At 40.5% G+C, this 9,013-nt stretch overlaps 1 protein-coding gene across 1 annotated transcript; it reads right to left on the reverse strand.

The window, feature by feature from the left end:
• Nucleotides 1-555: 555 nt before the first annotated feature.
• On the reverse strand, nt 556-6,538 carry cidec (cell death inducing DFFA like effector c). The gene is made up of 6 exons (XM_084542319.1): nt 6,495-6,538; nt 3,567-3,635; nt 3,257-3,410; nt 2,595-2,744; nt 1,727-1,917; nt 556-1,042 (listed from the first exon to the last, which is right to left on the reverse strand). Exons 2-6 carry the CDS (start codon nt 3,617-3,619, stop codon nt 859-861), a joined length of 732 nt encoding a protein of 243 aa, XP_084398445.1. The 5' UTR covers nt 3,620-3,635; nt 6,495-6,538; the 3' UTR covers nt 556-858.
• Between the last annotated feature and the right edge of the window lie 2,475 nt (nt 6,539-9,013).

Genomic DNA, 9,013 nt, shown 5'->3' on the forward strand with positions numbered 1-9,013 from the left:
ATATCAGCAAAGCAGCTGATAAGAGGCACATTTGTACATGTATGTAAACATGGACAAAATCAGTAATGAGCAAGCTCTTTCTTTTCTCTCTCATATTTTATGTGTCGACAGAGAAGCAAGACAAAAGAAGAAACCACTGGAGCAGGGTCACGTTTGACACATCTTCTTCAAGATATGTCAGACAGGCAGTTTGGTTCAAATCTGTTCTGCTTTTGCTGCCACCTTCTTCGACAGAATGGCAAAAGTGGCCCTTGTGCTGCCAGCTGAAACCATCACCTCTCTCAGTATAATGGTTTGTTTCCGTCCCCTTGCCCCCTGCAGCTGCTAGTTCTTCCCAATTCCTTCGTTCTCTTCGTTCAGGCTGCAGCTGACAGGACAGTGCAGGCCAGGGGACAATTAGGGAAGCGTGGGAGAGACAGCTGGACCCATTGCCAGCTACACTGTGATTGGGAAACACACACTAACATTCACACACTCTCTCTCTCTCTCTCTCTCTCTCACTTGTGAACCTGACTCATTCAGATCTAAATGGAGCTCCAGGAATGGGAAAATAAAAAGTGCTACTTTTATTTATTATATCGTCACAGGAAAATGTTACAGTTGTAAGTAAAAGTGCTTTCTGAGGAATACCTTGTGGTGTTTGCGTCTGCGTACATACTGTATGAGGCAAAAAATGTAACAGAGCAAAAAAAAAAAAAAAAGTGACAGTGAGATGAGACTCTTCGAATGTCTGACATGTTGCCAAGTTACACTGGAAACTGTGACATCGACAGGCAAAGACCAGATGTTTTATCTGCGACACTGTGACCTAAATCTAAGAGTGGACAGCATGTGCTCTCCACCACTGTCAGTCCATCATCAGTGGGAGATCTTTCCCAGCAGCATACTCTGCAGCTGCCTGATCCTGCTTTCCTGTGGCAGCGCCAGGCTCTTCTCGTCCCGCTCCTCCTCCTCCTCCAGCAGCTGCTCTATGTAGCAGGAGGAGCCCAGCAGGATGTGGCCCGTGGCCTGCATGGAGAAGATGGTCCATCGCAGAGCCTCCCTGGAGGCACAGGAGAAAGATGGGGATATATCATGAAGTGGTCATACACATTCATTGGAGGTATGACTGGCACATACAGACACACTTGTGTAACATAAGCCTGGTATAATCACAAAAAAATGACATGTAATTACAGAAAACAAAAAGGACAGACAAGGCTGATGAGATGAATGACTGACTGTTCACGACCTCAGATGATCTCTTCTAATGTCAGCTGATTTCTAAGACCTCTCAAAACTCTTGCACTGTGAGCTCCAATTTTGACAAGTCTGAAAAATGTAATCCTCTTTGACTGAGGCTCCATCCCAAAGCCAAAAACCAGCACATCTCAGCGGCGATGACATAACTCCACCCAGAATTAATCTCAGTAAAATCAAGCCTTTGTTCTTCCATGATCTGACCAATTTATCACCCACGCAGGTATACATGATCAAATAGATGTTAGAGGCTGAACACAACACTGTTAGTGGGGACCAATAACAAGAAATGCTGATCATTTTCTTGGTAATTTATGGTTTTCAAGTTAGTTTGTTTTTCCTTTCTATCTCTAACTGGATTAGACTATAACCAAAACTGTTTCAATAAAGTCAACGGAGTAATACTCTTAAAAAAACAAATCAGTTACATAATAGTTGAACACAAAACCATGAAAATATCAAATATTCTGCAGGCCACTTCACTCACTTCAAAATATTTTTGGCAGCGTAGCAGCGCAGGTCATAGGACACAGAATAAACACCATACAGCGTTGCCTTCACATTCAGGCAGCCAATGAAATCCTTGGGGTTGTTCTTGTAGAGGTCAAGGGTCAGCTTGGCCACATCTGTCCTGTGCTGCTGCTGGCACCCTTTAAGCTGATACATGGACGGGCTGTTCTGTGAGGTGACAAGAAGACAATCAGAAGTCAGGTCAAACAGGGCACAGGGTGCTGGTGAGGCTGGTCCAAATACCAGCACCGGGCTCCACCAGCACACACGCACTGCAGATGCACTTGGTGAAGGACCCATTGTCAGTCACTGATGATATGAGAGGCAAATGACAATGAGGCAAAGTCAGTGTGAGGTCACCACAATAAACATTTAGGGAGAGGGTGAAAATTATTGCACGCACCATTTTCTATGGAAATTAATTGCTTTTGGATGAACACTATTCAAATGTGATGACACCCCTGGGCCTGGTTAATATTCAAGCCATGCCTTTCATTTTTCTCTTAAAAAAGATAAATAAATAAGTATGAAGAAGAAACTAATCTGTGGCATTCTACCCTGCAATTTGCCTCGGCACAATAACTGACATATAGCCCTCCTATTTAGTTTGAAGGGTACGATGCGTCACTGAATAGTCCATGTGTTATTCTTCACATTCCTCCATATTCATGGCTGCTGACTTAAAGAAAGACACTTCCCTGTCTGTCTACATCAAAGAATGAATGAACTGAATAACAAACGCTGAAGATATGGAGTCTGTCAATGTGTCTAGCTTCACGCCGTGCAGTGCAGTGACACAGTTGACTAAGAGGGCCATCTAGTGGTTAATGTGGAGGGAATCATACAGGATGTGGGGTCCACTTCTGTTCCTTCTCCAGGACCATGAGAACGGCGTTTTCAGGCAGCGTCTGGAAGAATTCTTCCGTGTCCACACAGGTGCCATCTTCATCCAGCACCAACGCGCTGATGCACTGTACACTGAACGAGTCACTGACCTGGAGGAAGACACAATGGACATACAATACTCAGGATGCAGCAGTTCAGACATGTGTCTCGTGACAGACATAGATCACAATAGTATTAGTCAGACAGCCTCTCTTCAGTCTGCTAAATTTCACTACAGTAAGTTTGAACGATGATGAGTTTGATGTTTTGGTGTGTGATTTATGGTCTTTTATAGTTTAGTTTATAGTAATTCTTGTTTTAAGCGAATTCTTGTTTTTTATTAAATATTTTTTTTTCAAACTGTTTTTAAAGACAAAAATACAACCTCTACAACCCAGTTACAACAGAAGATTTTTGTGATAAATATCAAAGCTCCAACTATTAGGTCAGGGGTGTATACTTATGCAATTGGGTCATTTTAAGTTTCTGTTAAGGCTTATTGTAAGTAAAGTTATTACTACAGTGCAGCACTAGGTGGCAAGTCTGCTCTGTCTCCATGTCTGTAGCCACAATGTTTGAGTAACCATTGCATCATTCCACCCGAGCACACTAAACATCTCACCTTGTTCATCAGGTCTTCTAGCGCGTCTGCCATAATTCCCTTCTTTACACTGTGGTCTGCATTTGTGACTCTGAAGGGCTTTGGCCGAGAACTTCGTCCCGACAGGAGCTGCTGGGTCATGGAAGCGCTGGCTGAGACGCTGGCTGTTACGCATCTGAGATATGAGACACGAGTCACATGTTAAACCCATTTTCTCTGATGGTTTCAGGCTCTGGGTTCTGTAAAGCACTTTAAGGCAATTAGGCTTTATAAATATAATTAAATTGAATCGTATCACTACGGCATCCACCTCAGGGAGCACTGCTCTTACTTGGAGAGGCCAGAAGGAGTCAAAAGGGTGAGAGACTTCATTGCATAATCCATCTGAGAACACCTTAACCTGCAAAACAGCAACAGTTCAGCAACTAGACTTTAACAATAAGGCGTGTCCCCATCAGCAAAGGCTAACATCACTAGCAGGCTTCACAGACAGAGCCAGTAGAAGCGTTGAGTGAATTCTGTAACAAGAAATTTTACATCACTGTAATAAATTATGTTAAAAGATTTCAAACTAATTCTTTGATTGCATTCCCTGTTCAGTATTCAACATGTCAATGAAAAATTTCACAATAAAATCCTGATTAAAAATGTTACAATCTTACAGTTAAAGAAAAGTGACACCTCTCAGCAACAGTCCTGACCGCGTTTGAATACAATCCTGTGCTGCTCCCGACTCTGTTTTCAACACTAAACCTGTGTGACAGCTCTGCTGTTTCTTGCATCAGTTGGTCACTGAACTTTGTGCTGATGACTGTTGAGCTGGTTGCATGTTGTCAGCTTTATTGTGAAATCCTCCATGAACACTCCCGCTGACCCGGGACTCCACTTTGTTATATATAGAAACAGGCGGACAGTGTGTCCATTGGATTAACCACTGGTAGACTTTCAAAACTTTTTGTACTTAATGAAATCTTTAATGCTCTGAGAAGCACAAACCAAATTGTAATCAAGTCAGCTCCACTGGAGCAGATTCATTAGTGGTTAGGGTGAAAATAAAAGAGTCTAAAAATATTTGTGTGAATCAGCATTTTAAAGTCAATACAAAGGTTTGTGATAAGATGACCAGAAGCCATAAAATATGATGTAGGTTTGGGTGGAGACTGGTCACATTTGAGACTGCGTTCCAACATTGCAAGTACATCAGTCCAGGATTGACATTAAGATAAAATTAAATAAAACAAGTGATGGAGTAAAGCAAAGGGAATAAAGCTGGATCATAAAAACATTTGAGTTCAGGGCACACATTTAAATGCCCATGCAGACATATACTGAACTTGTGAGTCAACTTTGGCACATATTTATGACTCGGACAGTATATCTATATGTTGACACAAAGTTGTCATAACTTCGTCATCGTTCAATGTTCACATATACTATCTGAAACACTAGTTTGCTGCATTGTGCAGAGAAGGAGTGTCCAGACCTCCCAGCATTATCATACTGTGTTCTACAGCTTTATCTACTGTACAGGTAGTCTGAGATCACCTGTGTACACAAGCCAAAAGGTCAATACAAAATTAAGGCTTATTCCCAGCATTTCTGTATTTAATGTGATCTTTAAAAAGTAAACGAATTCAGACAAAAGGCCACAGATTACACTCTGGTCCCACTGCTGTTCTCTTACACAACTCGCCGTCGCCAGTGGCCATATTTTAGCCCCTCTGTGGGTTTTAGAGTTTACTCACAGCTGAGAGCGCATCATTCACACTCAACAGCGTCCTGCACGACTGAGGCATCACGAAGGGAAGAGAGGAGTAAAAAATGATCATCTCACATTAGGAGAAAACACACACAGTTCTGACGTCAAGTACATCGTTTACTGTTTGATCGCGCTAATCCTCACATAAAGGATTTCTTTTAATCTGCTATCTCAGTATAAAGGGAGAATGGCAACACTGAAGGGAAAGGGGTTTAAGAATTATATTGCAGGATTGTGAAAGAGTGACAGACATTATGAATACTGCAGACAGCATGCATAACAATAGACAGAGAACTAAAAGCCCCACGTACTGTGACGTAAGCCTACTTTGCTCAAAAGACTTCAGTTTTAAAAAAGCAGTAATTAGTAACTTGAAACAACAACAAAACCTCTTGGAGAAAACCAAGTAAATGGGAAAATGGTCACCACATAAACAACATACTCTCACTTATCAGTTCCTTAGGTGCACCAGTAAAAATGAACGCACTCTAAACGAACAGTCCTGCACTAAAGCATAGCTTCATGAAGGTTACAATATTCAGAATTTCTTTAAAATAACAGAGCCATTGATTCAACTGTGTTCTCATATTGAAGCATTGTTGAATTGCATTGTGTTGGGACTCGTGTTTTGATTACTTTTGACAGCCACATTCTAGTCAGTGGGCGAGGCTAAATAACAGAAACACTAAAGTGTTTAATTCAAACAGCACATCACACTAGTTCTCTATCTTCCCAAATGACCATATGGTAAAATTACCACCTTTCTGATGCTGTTTCAACATAAACTGAACATAGGACAGTCATGACCTGCGATTTAGTGCAAGAGAATTTAATCTAAAATAAATAAATAAATAAATAAATGGATGAGATGACAGTAACTGGCACATTTTGCACATGATAGCTTTTGATTAGTGTACTTTCATTTGTAACATTCAATAATTTAATTTTTCTGTAATTATTTTGTATATGTTTATTTCTCTCTTTATAGATTATGTATAGTACGCTGTGTGCCTGTACATTGCTGCCACAGTGGAATTTCCCAGTTTGGGATTGATACAGTATATCTATCTATACATGTTATATTAGAATGTATTTGTTTTCAGTAGTGTACCTAATGAACTGGCAAGTAAGTGTTGAACCAACAGCATACTGCTCTGTAGGTCTTTGTTACTCATAAATGCCTGCAGTTAGACTTTTAATATGCTGTGGATGTTATTGGTCATTTGTAGACTGTCCTCTCCCTCAGGTCAGTGAGCCTAAACTCCTGTCCTACTGTTCCGTTGTGTCTCTAAACTGGACATGTGTGCTTGTTTGCAGCAGTTGGTCTTTAATTAGCCCTCCAGAAACACGTCAAGCCTTTTGAACTGGATTAAGTGTAAATCCTAGAGGGCTAATATACAACAAAAGTTCTAGTTTCTACAACATGTGTGCGCCACCTTGTTCAATGGGCTATGAGACCTGAATAAACGGAGTGGAAATGTTGGAAACTCTCAGACTTACTTCTCCGTGTGTTCCTGCTGTGAAGCTGCTCAGCCTGAGCACCGTCACTGCCCCGCTGCTAATTAACAACACCTGGTTGACATCAATTTACGTCAATACTGACTGTTTCTCTGCTTCACTGCTTCCTGTCGAGCTTTTAAGAAATAGGCTATCTAAAGATTTATTTTATTTTATTTTTTTTTTTTTTGTGTGCGTAACGACTATACATTATGAGAATCCATCTTTCGACTGTTAAAACCATAGCCGTGGTTGAAGACTGCAATTATGAAAGAAGAGAAGGAACGAGGACATCTTGTGGACACGCGACGAACTGCAGGTTAAAACGTCCTGATGTCACTCTTCGTAGCTTTCATCGGTTCAATTAGTAACACCACATATATAGAAAACCTAGCTGGTAGGAAACAAACTGGAGCCCGTTTAACTACAAGGAAGTTGTATATCTAAATTTCAAACTTAAGTAAATTAACAGAACTTGGATATAAAATGTAGGTGACTATAAGTATATAAAACTTCTCATTATGGAGAATTACCCTTGCCAGAATGTGAAACCATTGCTTACATACTCATATTAATATTAAATTTTCTTGAGGTAAAGTCATTTGAACTATTGTATATAATAGTTTGCATGTTCTCCCTGTGTCTGCGTGGGTTCTCTCCGGGTACTCCAGCTTCCTCCCACCGTCCAAAGACATGCTTGTTAGGTTCATAGGTGATTCTAAATTGGCCGTAGGTGTAAGTGTGAGTGTGAATGGTTGTCTGTCAGCTGGGACCCTTCACAGGACAAGCGGTTACAGAAGGTGAACGAGTGATGATCCCACAATTATTTCTCTGCATTTGGTCCAACCATTTGTTCACACAGTACACTTGTGTAGCACCTGAGGAGCAGTTTGAGGGTTAGGTACTTGCTCAAGTCATGGGGTGAAGCCACAACATACTGTATATTGTTTATTGTGTAGCCTTTTGCAAGGCATCCCATTTAATGAAATAATTTTGATTTAAACTTCAGTTCTTAAGCTATACAGTATGTGTCAAATAAATCTTGTAGATTGTTGTGGATAATAATATATTTGAAATTCAGTGGAGCAGAAGTATATTTAAGCAAAAAACTCAAATGAGGTGTCTCAAAGTTGTACTTAATTTAAAGCACTTTAGTGAATACTGGAAGCATCTTCACCCTTCAGTTTATTTCCTGCTTTATCAGCAATCTGCTGCCCAGGCCCATCTGTGAAATGCACTCTACACCCAAACTGAAAAGGCCAAATAAAGATTGTGTTGTCTCAGAGGAGGACACATGTTACATAAATCAGAGTTGCCTCCAGTTATATTTTTATTGTGATAATTATCTTCTGATGATGAGTGGAGTTTAATTCACTTACTGCATTAAAAGTTCAGATTTATAAGTATGCTTCGCCAGACACATGCCAGACTACAGAGCTGTGGAACGGGAAACAAAGCTTTACTGATCCACATTAAACAAATAGTAAAATCATAGACAATAAATGTTTCTGGGGTTCGATAGTTTCTATATGTTGCTCAGCAGCTCAACTAGTATCCTAGCTGACTGATATGTGTTGTATTTGAATCATAGTAATGGTAGTAATGTCTGTGTTAGTGTTGCGTGTTATATAAAGTTTTGGTTCCATCTCCCTCGATTATTAAAGCTGCAGTGGTCTGAAGTGATACATGGAATAAGTCAAGGTCATGACCAGCGTAAAACAGAACAAACTGAAATCAGATGAGCAGTTTATTTCACTCTGCTGCTCCACATTTCCTGCTCAGTGTAGGAGCACAGATGAATCATGACGCAGATATTAGTCTAATCTGGAGCAGATAATGCATCAGACTTAAAATAGCTGCAACCGAATGTATCAAGTATTTGTGAACAAAGGTCTATAGAAAGAATCTGTTCTTCTTTCAGAGGTCAATATCCTGCACATGTCTTTGTCCTGTTATCACACATCAGAGAGGCTGCTGTGGGTGACGCAGGCTCATTTGGCCCGGACCCATTCATTAGTGCTTTATGGGCTGCTGATGCTTGTAATTATACTACGCGTGCCTGATATCAGTGCAGAAAGGAATTAGACTTGAGGAAAAACATGATTATCATATTGGATTTAATTGAACAACCTTTTCTTTGAATTCAAGATTACACAAACAAACACAAGAAACGGCTTTGCAAACCACGGTGTCTGGCCCAGTGGTGAATAATCTCTGAGACAAAAGACCAGCTTCATCTTACATGGTTTCACATTGTTTGCAGCGTCCTGGTTATGTGACTGTGACATGTATTTATTAGAATTAGTCTGTCCATGGAGTGGTTTGTGTCTAGGATAACGAGATCTAATAAATTATGTAGTACAAGTATAAAAGTACAGCAGATCTAAGCTCTAAAGAACAGATAATGACGGCAATGGCTGGTTTCACCTGAACTAACACAGTTTCTAACCAGGTGTCAGTCCCACAGTGTGTCAACTCCACGGATTCTCTCTATCAAACCTCCAGACTGCTCGTAGGGGCTT

This window comes from Chelon labrosus, assembly GCF_963514085.1.
Source record: "Chelon labrosus genome assembly, chromosome: 4".
Lineage (NCBI taxonomy): Eukaryota > Metazoa > Chordata > Actinopteri > Mugiliformes > Mugilidae > Chelon > Chelon labrosus.